Source organism: Podarcis liolepis (assembly GCF_965112155.1).
Source record: "Podarcis liolepis genome assembly, chromosome: 10".
Classification (NCBI taxonomy): Eukaryota; Metazoa; Chordata; class Lepidosauria; order Squamata; family Lacertidae; genus Podarcis; species Podarcis liolepis.
Window position 1 is genome coordinate 5985280 of NC_139562.1, and position 20247 is coordinate 6005526.

The window sequence follows — 20247 nt, forward strand, 5'->3', positions numbered from 1 at the left end:
ACCAAGGTTCCACTGTACAGTAAAACAGAGCTGGTAGTTGTCCAGTCATCCCTGCAGCTAGCGACTTTGTGTAGGGCTCAGAAGGAACTCTGGAGTTTATTCTCACAAGAGGCAGTGACGACGACCAGCTAGATGAGCCTTTGATCCCACAGGGCTCTTGCGATTTAAATGGCTGTGCAATAGATATAAACTGCTTAAAAGGTAAAAGGTAAAGAGACCCCTGACCATTAGGTCCAGTCGTGGCCAACTCGGGGTTGCGGCGCTCCTCTTGCTTTATTGGCCGAGGGAGCCGGCGTACAGCTTCCAGGTCATATGGCCAGCACAACTAAGCCGCTTCTGGCGAACCAGAGCAGTGCACATAAACGCCGTTTACCTTCCTGCCGGAGAGGTACCTATTTATCTACTTGCACTGTGATGTGCTTTCAAACTGCTAGGTTGGCAGGAGCAGGGACCGAGCAACGGGAGCTCACCCCACCGCGGGGATTCGAACCGCCGACCTTCTGATCGGCAAGACCTAGGCTCTGTGGTTTAACCCACAGCACCACCCGCATCCCATAAACTGCTTAGTAACACGGAATTATGCAGAAAGACAGAATGATGGGAGACTGATAGCTAGCTAGCTAGCTGAAGGCTGTAACAGGATTCTCTTGATACCTAAGAAGCTAAAGGTATAAGGCAGGAATGGGATTCCTGGGAGGCAGCTGCCATCTGTTCTGGCCAGCAGTGCCAATGGTCAGCGTGATGATGGGAACTGTAGTACAACATTATCCGAAGGACCACAGGTTTTGTGATGTGAGAGGACAGGCAAAAAAGAGGGAAGAGAAAGGACCCAGAAAAGAGTCACACAGAGACAAATCAAAACAGACGTTTTAATGGCAGCACCAAGACAGGTGTCAACAAAGGTTTCAGCTCCCTGAGGAAAACATGACTCGGATCAGAAAAACGTAACACACAAGCTGCTGTCACAGCAATAGGTCTTAAGACCAGTGGCTACGGAAACAGAAGCAGCCACCCCCTGCCATCTCTCTAGCCTGTTCACCCCTGCAAAATCCAGTACAAACACACTTTGTCAAGGCAACAAAGGAAGCTTTGCTTACAAAATATGCTGCTCTGGGTCACAACAAGATCTGTTGATATGTTTGGGTTTCACAGAACTGAATTAAGAGATGCAGGGCTGCAGACCTCTAGCGGTAAATTAATTAAATTAGACCTACAAATTGTCCCGTGTGCTGTGGTTGCAAGGCAAATGAATTATATTTTATGCTGAGAGTTAGGGTTTGTTTTGGAACACCCGATTCTTTAAAAGAGGGTGCAGTTTTCTGAAATAGCTTTGTTTGTCAAATGCCTGGGCACCAAGATGTACATGCTAAGGTTGGGGAGCTTTTCGCAGGGGAAGCCTAATTTTAAAAAGGTGCGGCGATTGTTCCAGCCGCTACTTCCTTTCCAAAACCACAGAGCAGCAAAATTGTTCCCTTGCAGACTGGAAAGGCCCCAGTGATATGACTGGAAGCAGAATTCGCTCATTAAAATATATATATATACCAGATTATCCAAAGACATGCGACGTCCAATCCATGCCAATCCTTTTCCCACCCACCACACAGTCTTAACCTAGGAGGAAAAATAAACTACAGTGGTACCTCTAGTTGTGGACGGGATCCGTTCCGGAGCTCCGGTTGGATCCTGAGGTTTTCGCAACCGGAGGTGCCTGTTCTGCGCATGCGCGCAGTAGAGCACTTCTGCGCATGGGGCGAAACCCGGAAAAATACTTCCGGGTTTGCTGCATGCGTATCCTGAAGGATACATAACCAGAGGTGCTTGTAAGTAGAGGTACCACTGTACTGGTTTATTTGGCAACAGGACTCATGGGGCAGTTTTGCTGGAATGGCAGGGTGATGTTCCATTCTTGTAGCTCTCTGCTTATCGGACTGCGTTGGGGAAAGGCAGCAGCACGTCCATGCCATGAACTATTGGAAACCCCTACGCTTTCGATGCAGTTCACTTCGCAGAATCCCATAGAAACATGAAATTTGAACCCCGACCAACCCAAAATACTACATCTCCCAAGGCCCTGGAGAAAAGGCCATGTCAAAATGAAGTTTGCCTGCTGTTTTGTGCTGTTGGTGGAGGAGCTGGAGTACTGTCACTTCAAAAAAGAAAAAAGGCAATGTAGATCATACAAAGTCACTCGTGCATTAGAGATGAAAGGCACATACCTTTGTAACCAAGACTCAAAAGAAACCTGATTTGATGTATTTCTGTGGTTTGGGGCCTTGTACTTAAGATATACTGATGTGACCTTTTTTCCCCTGACATGGCAAAATGGAAGCAGCCTCCAAGAAGACACAGCCTCACTTGAATAGTTTGGTTCCAATTCAGCAATGCATTATCGACTTGGTGTCATGCTTATATGAGTCTCCAAAGGCAGATGGTTTGTGTGGCGAACAGGCCTCCTGTTGTCGTCTAAAAGCAGCAGTCGCATTCAACAGAATGATATCCAAAAAGGTAATTCAGTCCATCTAGAAATGATGTAACTTTCCCACTGTGATCCTCAAGTCAAGTCGTTCACAGAAACCATTTGGTTTTGATGCTGAAAGTTTCTCATTATTATTCCAAATACAGTTTTTAAAAAACAAATGTCTTGCTTTATATATCCAAACCATGCTTTCAAGGTAGTAAGTTCAGCAAGCTGCCGAGTTCTCTTCCCAAACAGAAGTCGGGGTGTTTATCCCCACGTGTCCTGCGACAGGGACTGGCAGCTAGTCTCCAAAAATCCACAAAACGTTCACACCAGATAAGCCAAGATTGACCCGCCTGCAAAAAATAGTTGATGCATTTCATATCAAGACATGCACGTTATACCATTCATAATTAAATAAGAAATTTAAAATGTTAAAGTCTCATTTGAAGCTGATGCATCGGGAGCAGGGTTAAGCTAAATCCCTCCATTCGATAACCACTCTATAGAAATATTGCTACTGATACACAGAAGCCAATTCTAATGTCCGTGCTTATTTGATTAACTGGGCTTCATTCTCATACTCCCACTTACCGTATGTGGCCACAGCCTAAGTCCCTCATTAGCAGGGTTTGTTCGTCAAGCCTCCACCCCAATACGTGCACATGCCAGCAATAATAATAATAAATGGAGGCCACTCCAGCTCATTTTCAGTCCTTCTTACTAAATATTTCCACCTGCCATCCCTCCACACTCTATTGGCTAGTAACTGTTCTCTTCCCATTAATTTGATTTTGAATTGATTTTAGAATGAACTGATTTTAGAATGTATTTCAATTAATTGACTGTGATTTTATGTAAACTGTGCTATTTTTACTGTTGTTAGCCATTCTGAGCCCAGCTTTGGCTGGGGAGGGCGGGATATAAATAGCATTTTTTTATTATTATTAGTATTATTATTCCACCACTCCCCCCCTCCACCCTCAATGTGATGTGATAACCTCTCTTCTGGCAGGCAGCAGTTCACTTCTCCTTGTTTAGGGACGTAGGAAGATGCCTTATGCTATTGCTGCCAGACTATTGGGTTCATATACAGTGGTACCTCAGGTTGCATATGCTTCAGGTTACAGGCTCTGCTAACCCAGAAATAGTGCTTCAGGTTAAGCTTCAGGATGAGAACAGAAATTGTGCGGCAGCAGTGGGAGGCCCCATTAGCTAAAGTGGTGCTTCAGGTTAAGAACAGTTTCAGGTTAAGAACGGACCTCCGGAACGAATTAAGTACGTAACCAGAAGTACCACTGTATCTTGGTACTGTCCACACTGACCGAGAGAAGCTATTCAGTGGACTTTCCCAGCCCAGTGTTGGGTTCAGCAATATGCAGAATGCCATACCTACCCAAGCATCCCAGATTCTTTAGTCTTTATGATGTACAGGAACATTAGCAAGGTGTGGAACAAGTTGTTTCTGCCCTAAATTGAAAGACAAAAGGGGTCCGAGTGAGCAGGAGGGGGGGGTCATGTGACAAAGACTTAGACTAAGCATGAGGGGCTGTTGCCCTCAGTATATTGTCGGATTGCAATACTGGAATCGCTTGCACCTCTGTAAGACCATTATGCACACACCTGGTTGGGTCAGCTGAGAATCTAGTGCACAATACAGCATCTCCCAGAAAGCGGCTATACTTTTGGATAGCTCAGACGTGAACTGTTTTTCTCCCCTGAAGCTTCCTAAGCATCCTATACATTAAGTGTGAGCTCATTCCCAGGAATGCGGGCCCTTATGCAGTTGAGGCTGTACCATCCACATCCAAGAGGGAGGGGTCAGCAGGTTCCCTCAGGGAAGCCCCCAGGGCTGCAGAAGTAACCAAAAAATCTTAGGGGAAAATTACCTCTAAAACGCAGAGGTAGTTCAGCAGAGGCTGAAAACACACCGATGGGGACTAAGCAAACTCAGTGACCGCAGAATGCTGGTTGACAATTAAGGGAAAGAAACAGAAAATTCAGGAGGGGAGCAGGAAATGTCATGAAGTAGCTTACAACAGTAGTGATGTGTGGAAGTGAGAGCTGGACCATCAAGAAGGCTGATCGACAAAGAATGGATACTTTTGAATTCTGGTGCTGGAGGAGACTCTTGAGAGTCCCATGGACTGCAAGAAGATCCAACCTCTCCATTCTGAAGGAAATCAGCCCTGAGTGCTCACTGGAAGGACAGATCCTGAAGACTTTGGCCACCTCATGAGAAGAGAAGACTCCCTGGAAAAGACCCTGTTGTTGGGAAGGATGGAGGGCACAAGGAGAAGGGGACGACAGAGGACGAGATGGTGGGACGGTGTTCTCGAAGCTACCAGCATGAGTTTGACCAAACTGCGCGAGGCAGTGGAAGACAGGAGTGCCTGGCGTGCTCTGGTCCAGGGGGTCACGAAGAGTCGGACACGACTAAATGACTAAATAACAACAACAAAAAGCTTAGGAAAGGGAATCCTGAACTCCAGTACTCCATACCACAACATTTTGTTGCAGGGATTGTCACTTATAATGAAGGGTAACTGGCAAGCCTTGTTAATGGAGACGACCAGTACTTTGCTCCCTTCTCCCAGCCACAGATGCATCACCATGCTGCGAGGAAGACAGGTGACGGCTCAACAGGTGTGTGGAGACTGATGCCATGGAAATATCCTGTACAGCAGGCGGCTCATATCCCCACCCACTGGACGCCTCCCTAGCAGTTTTGGAACACCACCCAATTTCTTCTGCGCTGCTCCGCTGTCCTGGAGGCATCAATGGGAAAGTTGCTGCATTCCTACCTTTGGTAGACTGTAGACTTGTCGCTGGTAAATAAGTTCATAGTGGGGAGGGTTGACGCTACTCTGGTAGATGCAAAACAAGTTCTCGTTGGAGATGTCTGTGAACAACAAGTTCATATTTTGCCTTGATTAACGGAGTTATTTGGCTGATGTCAAGTGGTAAAAGGTAAAGGGACCTCTGACCATTAGGTCCAGTCATGACCGATTCTGGGGTTGCGGCGCTCATCTCGCTTTATTGGCCGAGGGAGCCGGCGTACAGCTTCCGGGCCATGTGGCCAGCATGACTAAGCCGCTTCTGGAGAACCAGAGCAGCGCACGGAAACGTCGTTTATCTTCCCGCCGGAGCGGTACCTATTTATCTACTTGCACTTTGACGTGCTTTTGAACTGCTAGGTTGGCAGGAGCTGGGGCCGAGCAACGGGAGCTCACCCTGTTGCGGGGATTCGAACCGCCGACCTTCTGATCAGCAAGTCCTAGGCTCTGTGGTTTAACCCAGAGAGCCACCCGCGTCCCTTGATGACAAGTGGTAGAGGGAGGGAAATAATATCCAGCCATTTCCCCTCCCCCCCCGAAACAACTCTGCAAAACCTCAGGAGCAGATGGGGGTAGGCTTTTTTTGGGGGGGGAGGAAGAATGGCTGAAAATGACTTCTCTCCCCGGTCCACTGATGGAGGCCTTACTGTCAGCTGAGCATCACCACTGGATACAACCCTATGTGTTTGTTTATATAAAGTAAGATAATGCTACTCAACCCATAGCTTGTGGGAGACTGCTGGATGTATCTAAAGGCCATACTCAAAAAGTTTCATGAGGCTCCAAGATGCATACAGAGGTCCATGTACACAGAGGCATCCCTGCTTGTGTGGAGTTTCCTCTGTTCTCGTGATCAACCATCATCAATGAGTGAGGGCAAAACACCGCCCCACCCACCCAAAATGCTATAACAGCCCCATTACCTGGCTTATCAGGCATTTGGATGAAATGTTGGGAGGTGAATGTTTTGCCATCGGGATATTTTGGATGAGGTGGTAGCCTGGAGTCAAGGTATGTGCAGAACACGTGCATGATAATCTGAAGAAAGAGAAAATATCCCCAGAATAAGCCATAAATTCATTCTTCTTCTTAATACAAAACACAACCCTGTTCCCAGGCAACTGAATAAAGAATGACATGAATATGACCCTTACTAGCAAATACTTATATAGAAGCAAAACTATACTAAGCAATTACCGTATTTTTCGCTCTATAAGACGCACCAGACCACAAGACGCACCTAGTTTTTGGAGGAGGAAAACAAGAGAAAAAATATTCTGACTCTCAGAAGCCAGAGCAACAAGAGGGATCGTTGCGCAGTGAAAGCAGCAATCAATCCCTCTTGCTGTTCTGGCTTGTGGGATAGCTGCGCAGCCTGCATTCGCTCCATAAGAAGCACACAGATTTCCCCTTACTTTTGGGGAGGGAAAAAGTGAGTCTTATAGACCAAAAAATACGGTAAGGGATGCACTGAAGAAGGCAGAGGGAAATGAAATCCACATTCAACCAAGCTGGGACAGAGCCAAACAAACTCCTTAATGTCCGCTAACGACTTACTGTGTTTGCGTCACTTCAAAACAATTTTATTCTAGTGCTTTGAGAAAGTGTAGAACTAGTTAAAAAATTTCAAGGTCAGCCCAATACAGGCAACCTAGCAATCAGCTCAGATCCAAACAGAAAAGTTCGTACAAATGTCATACATTTCATGTAACCTCGTTTAAGCACAAGAGGACTAAAATTAATGGTATATAACCCCTGCTTCTGAGTACTGCAATCTATGCTCCCATCTAATTCTTAACGCTGTTGCTGAGCCACAGAACATTAATGGAATATATTCAGGGCAGACAACACACAAGACTTACTGCAGAGTCTGTGGGCAAATCAGTATCCCATTTCCGTGCTTTGAAGTCTCCGCCCCGATTCCACCGGAAAGAGCTCATGCACCCTCCTTGAGAAAGCTCTGTGGGTTGGCAGAATTGTACAGGACGTTATTTGGGGGCAGAACTGGAGGAAGGTTTAACAAAAGAGATTCTGTTCCTGGAGCTTCAGTACCATTCAATGACTGAAAGAGATAGTTCTAAAAGAGGGCTGTTCCCTTCAACACCTGTTTGACCAGACTTCATCAACCTGGTGCCCTCCAGATGTTTTGGACGATGGTGCTGATGGGAGCTGTAGGGAGCCAAGTTGGCAAAAGCTGGTTTAGAATGATATACCTGAAGGAGCATCTCCACCCTCATCATTCTGCCCGGACACTGAGATCCAGTGCCGAGGGCTTTCTGGGGGTTCCCTTGCTGCGAGAAGCCAAGTTACAGGGAACCAGGCAGAGGGCCTTCTTGGTGGTGGCACCCACCCTGTGGAACGCCCTCCCACCAGATGTGAAATAGAAAAACAACTACCAGACTTTTAGAAGACATCTGAAGGCAGCCCTGTTTAGGGAAGCTTTTAATGTTTAATAGGTTTTTGTATTTTAATATTCTGTTGGAAGCCGCTCAGAGTGGCTGGGGAAACGCAGCCAGATGGGCGGGGTATAAATAATAATAATAATAATAATAATAATAATAATAATAATAATAATAATTACTTCCATGTGACAGCCCTTGATTTATTTGAAGACATCTGAAGGCAGCCATGTTCAGGGAAGCTTTTACTGTTTAATAGACTATTGTATTTTAATATTCAGTTGGAAGCTGCCCAGAGTGGCTGGGGAAACCCAGCCAGATGGGCGGGGTAAAAATAATAAATACATTATTATTATTATTATTATTATTATTATTATTATTATTATTATTATTATTATTATTATTTCATTTGATTTCACCATTAAGTGCTATACTGCCAATCTGTAATATTGTTGTTTGAAACTCAAGACCCTCCTTCTACTTACCTTAGCAGAGGCCAAAGTGCAGAGGCCTTGCTGATGCAATAGCAGCTTGCTGAAAACCAATGCTATTTGTACCTAGCGTAAAAAAGCCCCCAAATGCACACCAGCACCGTGACTCTTTACCTTTGATCCTTTCAACCAAATATTCCTGGTTTGGTGTAAGGTCCAGGTACTGCACTATTGTGTTCAGTGTGGGAATGAGTGGAGCTTTAACCAGGGCTGCTTGCTTCAGACTGCTGATGCTGGCATCTGCAAAAACAAAAGGCCATGAGCCCGCCAGACAGGAGAAGCCCCAAAAGTTCTAAGATAAGTCATGATAAGGGCTGCTCACTTCCTTTTATTTAATCTACAAGGTTATGTTCTGCTACCCACAAACATGCAAATTTATCTGTACAGTGTCCCAGGAGATCACAACAACCTGACCCGACTCTGCCTCTAAATATAAACAAATGTGGCGTCCAAAGGGTGTTCCCAAGTGGTAAAAATAGTGGGCTATTTCCCCTACAACAGGAGATAACAGGCCACAGGTTTTATGTAAGTCAACGTACCTCCAATTTGCAACTCTGGGCACCCCATTCTCCGCATCTGAGTGCTCACGGACTCAATCTCCTGAACGAGGGGCACTAAAATTGTTTCATTGATCCACTAAATGGCAGAAAGAAAGAAAGAAAGAAAGAAAGAAAGAAAGAAAGGTAAGCTGAACTGCGTTTTGGGCTTTCAAGCCATTGCAGTTTGTCCCACACAGCAATCTGTCAGCCATCCCTCCTTAGCTTAATTTGACTATTTATCCCCCACATCAAACAAGAAGTCACCTGTTTGATTTCAAAGGCCAGTGGCAGAACTCACGTTTCTGAATTTAGCAGTCCAGGAGTCCATGTGATCCAGAAGTTGCCTACTCATTGACACTCTTGCCCAAACCTGAATGGGAAAACAAGACGGTCTCAGTATGTCAACTCAGTCCAGTCATTGTATGATTATTATTATTTACATCCTCCTATCTTCTTGAAACATAGTAAGCAAGTTATAAAGTCGCAAGTCTTTTAAACTTTTTATTTTATCTATACCCCGCCCATTTAAAAACAAAATAAACCATCAAACAATAATAACAACCAGATCAAATACAAAAAAGTCACAATCACTTTAAAATAAACAACTTATATCAAACAAAGCAGTATCAATAACCTATTAGAGTCTAATAGTAAACAACTATTACTACTCCCAAATGCACGCTCCAATGCAATTTTACTCTGAATTCAGTCTTCCAGTCCCAATGGAGTTCACTATTAAGTACATGCACTTGTAGTGATTTGCCACTAACATGTACAGTGGTACCTCGGGTTACATACGCTTCAGGTTACATACGCTTCAGGTTACAGACTCCGCTAACCCAGAAATAGTACTTTGCTTCAGGATGCGAACAGAAATTATGCAGCGGCGGTGCAGTGGCAGCAGCGGGAGTCCCCATTAGCTAAAGTGGTTCTTCAGGTTAAGAACAGTTTCAGGTTAAGAACTGACCTCCGGAACGAATTAAGTACTTAACCCGAGGTACCACTGTAATGACTCTAGAGCACTGGTCTTCAGCTGGTGGGTTGGGACCTGAACTAAGGTGAATAGCACTAAAGGTAAAGGGACCCCTGACCATTAGGTCCAGTTGTGGCCGACTCTGGGGTTGCGGCGCTCATCTCGCTTTATTGGCCAAGGGAGCCGGCGTACAGCTTCCGGGTCATGTGGCCAGCATGACTAAGCCGCTTCTGGCAAACCAGAGCAGCGCACTGAAACGCCGTTTACCTTCCCGCCGGAGTGGTACCTATTTATCTACTTGCACTTTGACGTGCTTTTGAACTGCTAGGTTGGCAGGAGCAGGGACCGAGCAACGGGAGCTCACCACATCGCGGGGATTCGAACTGCCGACCTTCTGATCAGCAAGTCCTAGGCTCTGTGGTTTAACCCACAGCGCCACCCGCATAGCACTAACACCATATAAATATATTGGGGGAAGTAGGGGGGATCCCCAAAAGCATGTTTGGGTTAAATGTGGGCCTGGATGTGAAAAGGTTGAAGACTGATGTTCTGGAGACGCCGTTCAGAAGGAAACAATCCCCTACTGCCCTGATGCCAATTTCCGTTTACCTCTTCAGCGACCTGCTTGGAGCTCAACTCAGCTTCATCTTTGTGGGCCGATGGGGCTTGGGACCTGCAGGCAGGTTGGTACTGGAATTTCCTGAGCATCTGGGCGTAATCTGCCATGGACCGGCTGTAGTTCCAAAAGGTTGGGCTACTAGAAGGAGAACTGGAATCTGTGCTCCCTGTAAAGGTAAAGGACCCCTGGACAGTTAATTCAGTCAAAGGCAACTATGTGGTTGCGGCGCTCATCTGGCTTTCAGGCTGAGGGAGCCAGCGTTTGTCCACAGACAGCTTTCCGGGTCATGTGGCCAGCAGGACTAAACCTCTTCTGGTGCAATGGAACCCCGTGACAGAAACCAGACTACACAGAAATGCCGTTTTTACCTTCCTGCTGGAGCGGTACCTATTTATCTATTTGCACTGGTGTGCTTTTGAACTGCTAGGTTGGCAGAAGCTGGGACAGAGCAACAGAAGCTCACTCCGTCACGGGGATTCAAACCACCAACCTTCTGATCGGCAAGCCCAAGAGGCTCAGTGGTTTAGACCACAGCGCCACCGTGTGCTCCCTGTAATTATCCAACCACAAGCATGCAAAAGAAATTATGGGAAGAAGAAGAGTTTGGATTTGATATCCCACTTTATCACTACCCAAAGGAGTCTCAAAGCAGCTAACATTCTCCTTTCCCTTCCTCCCCCCAACAAATACTCTGTGAGGTGAGTGGGGCTGAGAGACTTCAGAGAAGTGTGACTGGCCCAAGGTCACCCAGCAGCTGCATGTGGAGGAGCGGGGAAGCGAACTCAGTCCCCCAGATTACAAATCTACTGGCTACGGGAATCTACAAATCTACGGGAACTGGCTGGCAAGGCTTTCATAGCTATGGACATACACGAATACTCCATCAGGTGGGGCCAAAGACATTATTTACGTGGAGAATTGCTTACCCAGCTGAACTCTGTGCAGCTTCTCCTCCTCGCTTCGAAGGAAATTGTCCAGAGACCTGAGGTCCGTCATATAGTCTTCCTTGCCAGTAGGGGAGTTGTATACAGTTGGCGAAGAGCGATACCGTGATCTCATTCCACTGCTATCCATTGGGCCGATGCTGGTGGGGTATGGTGAAGTGCTTGGGGAAGGGCTAAAAGGGGGGACCTGGGCAAAACAAAATGGAATATACAGATGATAGATAGATAGATAGATAGATAGATAGATAATTTATTATGGTCGGGGACTAGCTTATAAAACACACTTGGGGGTACAGTCCCAAAAGGAAAACAAATAATTAAAACAATGTACAACAATAAATTTAAATTTTATAAATGCGATAAGCATATAGACACTTAAAACTTTAAGATAAACTACTGCAGAGAGCTGACCCAGAGTTACCCACGGAACAATGTTTGGGGATTTTCTTAACGAACTAGTTTGAGTCGGGAGATGGTCTGCGCCTACAGATCTGTACACAGAATCTGGCGACCATCTGGGTCGTCTTCTCATATTTGCCTAACAGGAAAAGGTCGAATTTTTGCTTTTCTGGGAGGTCAGCAAGCCTCACCAGCAGGGGATCAATGGTCTTACGACGTGCCTCTTCATAAAAGGGACATCTAAAGAACAAGTGCTCTGGGCTTCCCATCTCCCTGGAATATACTGGGACTCCCAACACGTGGATGAGTGATCTCTCCCCATTTATTTTCCATCAGAGAGCTGCAAAGTTGTTGTTGTTTTTTTAAAAAAGAAACATTAACTTTTGTTCATGCCTCTGGCACTTGGCCCAAAGGGGGTACAAAAGCAGGGGAAATCTGGAAAGGATTCCACCTCTGCGTTGCAACAGGATAAGCTCATGTCATCTGAGGCAGTTGAAATCAAAGCCAAGTTGGAGCAGGGAAGGGGCCCCGAGTGCTCACTGGAAGGACAGATCCTGAAGCTGAGGCTCCAAGACTTTGGCCACCTCATGAGAAGAGAAGACTCCCTGGAAAAGACCCAGATGTTGGGAAAGATGGAGGGCACAAGGAGAAGGGGAAGACAGAGGACGAGATGGTTGGACAGTGTTCTCGAAGCTACCAGCATGAGTTTGACCAAACTGCGGGAGGCAGTGGAAGACAGGAGTGCCTGGTGTGCTCTGGTCCAGGGGGTCACGAAGAGTCGGACACGACTAAACAACAACAAAAGTATTACTACAGTGGTGCCTCGCAAGACGAAAAGAATCCGTTCTGTGATTCTCTTCGTCTAGCGGTTTTTTCGTCTTGCAAAGCAAGCCCATTGACGGATTAGCGGATTAGCACTATTAGCGGCTATTAGCGGCTAATCTGTTGATCGGATCAGCTGATAAGCGGCTTAGAAAAAGGGGGGGGGGAACCAGCAGGAACTCGCAAGACATTGTCGTCTTGTGAAGCAAGCCCATAGGAGATTCGTTTTGCGAAGCACCTCCAAAACGGAAAACTCTTTCGTCTAGCGAGTTTTCCGTCTTGCGAGGCATTCGTCTTGCGGGGCACCACTGTATTGAGAAAGCTCTGTACCTTGCTATAGCAGCTGCCTGGGGAGTAGCTCATAGCAGCACTGTAAGAACCAGAGCTGCTACCCGACAGAGCCTGGAGCTGAGGGCTGTAGCCGGACATGCAGCTGGAGGCAAATTTTGGGCTGGCACTAGGCGAGCGGGAAGGGCTGTAACTCAGCACACTCTGCCCCTGGATGGGAGGAGAAGGCGTCGAAGGAGGAGTTTTCTTTGGCGTCAGCTCACGGGGTGGAGTAGTCTGGACAGCTGAAATTGAAATTTTTAAATATATTTTTAAGCTTTAGAAAGTGTCTGCACCTTTACACAGCCCAACAGGAAAACAACAAGAATCCCCCGACAGCATATGAATCAATCTGGCTAACCTGATTCAAAAACACACACTCACACCCCGCTCACACACAAATACAATTCTCACTACAGCCAACCAAAGACAACCAATCACACCCTAAGCCATACCCAACCTCTCTCACCACCAAGGAAATACAACTAGTGAACAGTAAGAAAACCCATACAAGTAACCCTGAATAATAGAAGCATAACCATACCACACCACTCGCCCCTTTCTTCTTCATCTTCCTAATTATTTAAACCAATTCATAAACCAAGAACTTATACACTCACCATTAATAATGAAATATGCAGTATGTTGTAGATATTTTTCCACATTTATTATGCTATTTTTGTGATATACAATTATTGGTAAAACATTATTCTTATTTATAAAACCTAATAAAAAAAGAAAAGAAAGAAGGCTTCTGCACATCCCACAGGATCGTATATATATGTCAAGGAACTCAGCCATTTTATTTGCTTTTAAAATTTTCTGCTCTTCGTGGTGTGCGTTGCAGAGAAAGCTTGGCGGGCGACAACAGGCTCCTGGCGGCACACCAAGCACAGCTACATGTAAGATCAGGTAAAAAGGTAAAGGGACCCCTGACCATTAGGTCCAGTTGTGGCCGACTCTGGGGTTGCGGCACTCATCTTGCTTTACTGGCCGAGGGAGCCGGCGTACAGCTTCCCGGTCATGTGGCCAGCATGACTAAGCCGCTTCTGGCAAACCAGAGCAGCGCACAGAAACGCCGTTTACCTTCCCGCTGGAGCGGTACCTATTTTTCTACTTGCACTTTGACATGCTTTTGAACTGCTAGGTGGGCAGGAGCAGGGACCGAGCAACGGGAGCTCACCCCGTCGCGGGGATTCGAACCGCCAACCTTCTGATCCGCAAGTCCTGGGCTCTGTGGTTTAACCCACAGCGCCACCCACATCCCATGAGATCAGGTACTCCCACCCTATTGCCTTCCCCTTGCCCTCCTCAACAAGATGATCTGTCAAATACATGACTCTCCCCATAGAAAATATCAACTACACACCACTTCCATTGTGTCAGTATTTGCACGGGTGCTCCAAATGTTTTGAATAAGTTACTTGAATTGCAGAGTTGTTTTTAAATCTGCATTCCTACCTGCATTCTGCAACCCCAGGAGTGTCTGCTGTCCAGGACTCATCACCAAGCTGGTTGGGGCCATAGTATATTTAAAATACCTCCAGAAGTCAAATAAGGCATTAAGGCTGAACAAAGACGCAAATGCAAGTTCTAGAACAAAACAGAAGATTACAATGAGAGTTTGTGAACGGCATGAGACTGGTCACAATTTACACAGCCAGCCACTCATCGGTTTTATCGTACAAAAGATGCTGGTTTCACCAGGTAATCGGGATTATCAAAATATTTGAACAATCAAGAAATTCAGTATGAAAAGTTTCGGTCTGTAGCAGAAAAGGTACATGGAAATTCCAATCTCACTGAATTTATGCAGTTGCCTGGCAACCAGAGCAGTCAAAGGCAATTAATACTTTATAATTTGACACATATATATGCACTTAGCAGCTCACAGAAATGGTCTAACCAGAGTTAGCACCAGTCACAGATGATGGCACTTGTAATGCTGAACTATTTTTAAGGGAACAAAGGGGAAGAAATTTGCACCACCGAGGTGGGGGGGGGGGAGGCTGGAGGGAGAAGAGGTGCAGCCCTGAAGCTAACTCCTGAAACACAGACCAGAGATTGCAGGAAGCTAGTGTTGTGTCTGCACCTGAACATGTTTACTCAATATGGATAGAACCTAGACAGAGGGATAAGCAAGGTGGCTTTAAACCCTACAATACGTCCATCTTTAAATATCTGCAGGGATGTCAAATGGAGCAAGCTTTTCCCCTGCTCCAGAGAGGAGGACTCAAACCACTGGACTCAAAACTACAAGTTGTAGTTCGGCTAAACATTAGGAAAAACTTCCAGACGGTAAAAGCTGTTCAACAGTGGAATGGACTCAATCGGAAGGTGGGGGGACTCTCCCTTATGAGGTTTTCAAACAGAGGCTGGATAGCCATCTGCCAGGGATTCTTTAGCTGTGATGACAACATTGCAGAGGGTTGGGCTAGATGACCCTTGTGGGGCCCTTCAAACTCTACAATTCTATGAAAAAACGAAACCCAGAGAATCACCTCCTCACTTACTTATTCTCTCCCTAAAGGCATAAATGCAGAGACATCCCCAGTCCATTCAACCAACTTCTACATTTTTCTGGAGTTTCAAAGTACTTACCAACATACCATAGTAACCAGCACGAAATGTTATAATAGGAACTGATTAGTTTTCCAGACCTGGGGGGGCGGGAAGAGGGAGACAAAGGTCATTCATAGCCCCACAGCATGGAAGCACCAACTACTTTTCAGTGATTCACAATAAATTGCTCACTCCCCGTGATGAAGATACAATGGAGAGACAACAATTTCCCCCAGGATGAACTTTATGGCTGGATTTCCAGCACCTCACAGTGACCTCCCCGATTCTCTCCTCCAAATCTGAGCTATGAGAGATTTGTGTCTTCCACCCAACAGTCATCTGCCAAAGCAGAGCAGACACGTTTACTCATTAATAACCCCTTTAAAATTTAATAGCATTTTAGAGCGTCAGAAAGCACTTCCACGAACATTCTCTCTGTCATTTTTAAAACAGCCAAATACAACAGCTCAATATCACCATCCCCTGTGTGGCTGACACCAAGAGAAAGTGGACTTGAAATCCTTTATGAATTCATGGGATGATGAATGATGAATTCATGGGAGAAGCGGTGAGCATTTATCTCACTGATGACTATGGGCCACAAGAAACCATCAGCAAGGTTGCAGAATGAAGTTGGGGTGTTTGCCTCTCTTACATTTCAGTATAAATCATGCCAGCCATGGACAAGTTCAGAAGTCCCCATGCCAAGACAACTTTCTTTGCTTCCGTTTCTTTCCTCATCTCGATGGTCCTGTCAATGAGGGAAGCAGCTGGACCTTGTTCCCCCTTCATCGTCTGGAAAGAGGGACAGTTAGTTATATGAGAACATTTACTTAACGTTCAATGAAATTTCAGTGCTAATTCAAGTGCACCTTCTCCTGTTTACCCCAGGGTTGCCCAAAGCTGTGCGACCAGATGTCCCCTTCTTCCCTCGAAATCTTCTCAAGATGGTCTCTCAGCCTTCTACAGCAGATGGGGGGAGCCAATGGGGGCTGCTGGGAGAGGAAAGGGAAGTGCCACTATACAAGAGGAATTCCTTTCATAGAATTGTAGAGTTGGAAAGCACCAACCCCTTGCAATGCAGGAATCACAGCTATTACATTTGCAGATGGGCACTGTGGGATATCAGTTGTGCTTCCTTTAAAAGGTAAAGGTAAAGGGACCCCTGACAGTTAAGTCCAATCGCGGATGACTCTGGGGTTGTGGCGCTCATCTCACTTTATTGGCCGAGGGAGCCGGCATACAGCTTCTGGGTCATGTGGCCAGCATGACTAAGCCGCTTCTGGCGAACCAGAGAAGCGCATGGAAATGCTGTTTACCTTCCTGCCGGAGCAGTACCTATTTATCTACTTGCACTTTCACGTGCTTTCGAACTGCTAGGTTGGCAGGAGCAGGGACCAAGGAACAGGAGCTCACCCCGTTGCGGGGATTCGAACAGTCGACCTTCTGATCGCCAAGCCCTAGGCTCTGTGGTTTAGACCACAGCGCCACCAGCATCCTTTACCTTTACCTTGAGCCAAATTTTATACTGCAAGCTCCTCTCCCTGCATTCTGCACACTGATGAAGCCATATAAATAAGTAGTAAAGAGAACACACTGAACTAAATATAAAGCGCCTTTTTACAGTAAGCAAACATTATAGGTGCACTTCAGTTGTTTGACGTCAGGGACTTACAAGGGCCTTAGCCCACCAGTGACCTTCCTTTGGGCCGCATAGCTGCAAAGCAATTTTTCCCACCAACATTACAAGGGTCTCTGTTCTGCACCCAGTGTTAATTTTGTCCCTTTGTCTTATCCCAAATGTCTTAATGCCATTTACAGAAACACATTCATGGATTAAATTTTGTTTCTATTGAACACCACACCGCCCTGTGATCTTCAGGTGGCATGCAAATTTAATAAATAACAATAACAACATTAAGTTATTGGGCAGCTAATGAACACATTAAGTATTATTATTATTAGTTCTTCTGTAAGAAGGGAAAAAGCATTGAAACACCATGGAACAGTAAAAAATACAAGCAATTTAAAGCCAGGGGAGTTTTAAAAGACAGAAAGATGCTTTCAACTGGAATCTTGGGGCACAGTTCCATGCAAATCATACACTCTTGTGATCATTATATTGTTATTTATACTCTGCTCCCCCCCCCCAGGAAATTTACAGATGAGAACAGCTAAAAACATGGGGGGGTGTCAATAATTAAAATACAATTAAAGACATACACAAGTTCTATTAAAACATAGCTGAGTTGGTTAGAGCGTGATGCTGATAGCACCAAGGTTGCAGGTTCAGTCCTCGTATGGGACAGCTGCCTATTCCTGAATTGCAGGGGGTTGGACTAGATCAGGGGTCAGCAAACTTTTTCAGCAGGGGGCCGGTCCTCTGTCCCTCAGACCTTGTGGGGGCTGGACTATATTTTGAAAAAATTAATGAACAAATTCCTATGCCCCATAAATAACCTAGAGGTGCATTTTCAATAAAAGCACACATTCTGCTCATGTCAAAACACCAGGCAGGCCCCACAAAGAACCCAGAGATGCATTTTAAATAAAAGCACACATTCTACTCAAGAACACTCTGATTCCTGGACCGTCCGCGGCTGGATTGAGAAGGCGATTGGACTGGATTTGGCCCCCAGGTCTTAGTTTGCCTACCCTAGATGATCTCCAGGGTCCCTTCCAACTCTACAATTCCACGATTCAAATAATTACAATAAAAACAGCATGCCGCCAGTCCCCTCATTAAAACAGTTGGTTCCCAAAAGAACGTTGGAACACGTTATTTTTGTATGCCACAACTGCTACGCGTATTTTGTTAGCTAAGAAGGGGAAAACCCAAGTATTACCAACGATAAAAGAATGGCAGGTGAAGATGATGGATTTTTCGGAGGTAGCCAACCTAACTGGAAGAGTCCGTGACCAGAAGGAGGAGGAGTATCAGGAAGAGTGGATTAAATTTAATGATTACTTAGTTAAATATAAAAAAATCCTTCCAGTAGCACCTTAAAGACCAACTAAGTTAGTTCTTGGTATGAGCTTTCGTGTGCATGTTCTGAAGAAGTGTGCATGCACACGAAAGCTCATACCAAGAACTAACTTAGTTGGTCTTTAAGGTGCTACTGGAAGGAATTTTTTTATATTTAACTAAGTAAATATATGGCAGACTATGGCAGACCAACATGGCTACCTATCTGTAACTTAGTTAAATATGTTAAGTTAAATTAACTGAAAACAGCTTGAGGATACTTAATTGGCTTAGGGTTTTATTTATGTTAAGTGTCGAATTAATATGTTTAATTTCATAATGTGAAGATCTAAGGATGTTAATGTTTAAGTTAAATTTTATAAGAACTGTGATTTGGAAAATGGAAAATCGTTAAAAGGACATGCAATGAAATTCAACCAAGGGGAAGCGAGGAAGTCACTTAACAATGTTAACAGGTGTCATTTTTAATAAGGCTATGATTTATGTCGGTTTCTCTTATGTATTTGTTTATAATGTTGTGAAAACCAATAAAAAAGATTGGGGGGGGGGGAGAACGTTGGAACAGGAAGATCTCCTCCACCTGCAAAACGGAGGGAGGACAAGGAGGGAGCCAGGCTGGCTTCTCTTGGCAGGGAGTTCCACAGCCGCCTGGGAGAAGCCACCACCGAGAAGGCCCTCTCCCGCGTCCCCACTGAATGTGCCTGGGAGGGTGGCAGGATTGAGCCCAGGGCCTCCCCTGGGCAGATTCCCATGAGGGGAACAGGGTTCCTCAGGCAGCCTAAGCCTTATTAGCCCAAGCTGCCTCATAATGCCAGAGGGCCAGCCGGGCCCACACTTCCTGGTCCAGCTACAAGGAGGTGCCAGGGACTGATCCTGACACGGGCTGCGACCCGGGCAGTGAGAAATGGGGCGCCCCACGCGCTCCCCCCTGGGGCAGGGGCAGCCTGAGGCGCTCCAGGCGCTGCTGGACTACAACTCCCATCATGACTAGCTACTGGCCGTGCTGGCTGAGGCTCATGGGAGTTGGAGTCCGGCAGCATCTAGGGCCCCAGGGTTAACCGTTCCCGCCTCTGGGGGCCAACGGTAAACGGGGCCCCAGGGAGCGCATGCGCACCACTCACTCACCCCCCAATTCAAAGGCAGACCAACCCCCCTCAACTTCCCCGCGCTCGTTTCCCCTCACTTACCCCGGCGGCTCCTCGCGCGGCTTCGTTTTTAAAGCGCGCATGCGCAGCGGGGCCTGCTCCTTTTTTAAAAAAAACAACCCAACCCTCTGACGACAGCAGAAGGGGATTGGCTCGTACCGATTGGAGGCGGGAGAAGACGGCGGAGGCGGGAGCTGTCGCCGGGGCGACGGAAGGGTGAAGGCGACGGTTGGCGGTTGCTCTCGCGCTCGGCTCCGATTGGGTCGCATCTGTTTCCCTCCTCGGCCCCATCTCGTCACGACGTGGCCCCTCCCCTCCCTCTATGAAGCCGGCCGGTCGCTTTCAAGTTTTGGCGGGAGAAACAGCTGAGGCGGAGCAAAGTTCTCTCTAGACGCCTCTCATTGTATTATTATTACTTTAAAAAAATCTTTATTAATGTAAATTACACACATATACGAAGAATTTACAAAGAATTTAAAAACCTCATACTACAAAAAGAAAATTAAAGTAAAAAGAATTAAGAAAAAAGAGAAGAAAATACAGAAAAAAGAAAGAAGAAAAAGCAGATTTACGTGCATAAAAAATCTTCATCTTCCTAATTAACACTTAAATAAACACTTAAATAAAAAAGACCTCTGACAAAACGAGTCTTCCAGTCATTCTCATTGTACTGTCGTTTTTTTCGCAGTTTTGTATTCTTTAATATTGTTCCCGTCTACTCCACAAACAGTATTTTTTGGGCTTAC

The 20247-nt window shown here is 45.9% G+C and overlaps 1 protein-coding gene across 7 annotated transcripts; it reads right to left on the reverse strand.

The window, feature by feature from the left end:
* Positions 1-855: 855 nt before the first annotated feature.
* Positions 856-19635, reverse strand: TMEM209 (transmembrane protein 209). Of its 7 annotated transcripts, none has more exons than XM_083461351.1 (16): positions 19544-19629; positions 16257-16365; positions 16026-16165; positions 15410-15468; positions 14270-14401; positions 12812-13053; positions 11243-11447; positions 10307-10482; positions 9023-9094; positions 8725-8821; positions 8300-8425; positions 7158-7255; positions 6219-6333; positions 5263-5360; positions 3855-3928; positions 856-2814 (listed from the first exon to the last, which is right to left on the reverse strand). In XM_083461351.1, exons 3-16 carry the CDS (start codon positions 16160-16162, stop codon positions 2760-2762), a joined length of 1686 nt encoding a protein of 561 aa, XP_083317477.1. In that variant the 5' UTR covers positions 16163-16165; positions 16257-16365; positions 19544-19629; the 3' UTR covers positions 856-2759. The 7 variants fall into 7 exon arrangements, with proteins under 7 accessions (XP_083317477.1, XP_083317472.1, XP_083317478.1 ...); XM_083461346.1 differs by having other exon boundaries at positions 16243-16365; XM_083461352.1 differs by having other exon boundaries at positions 16257-16362; positions 19544-19626.
* Between the last annotated feature and the right edge of the window lie 612 nt (positions 19636-20247).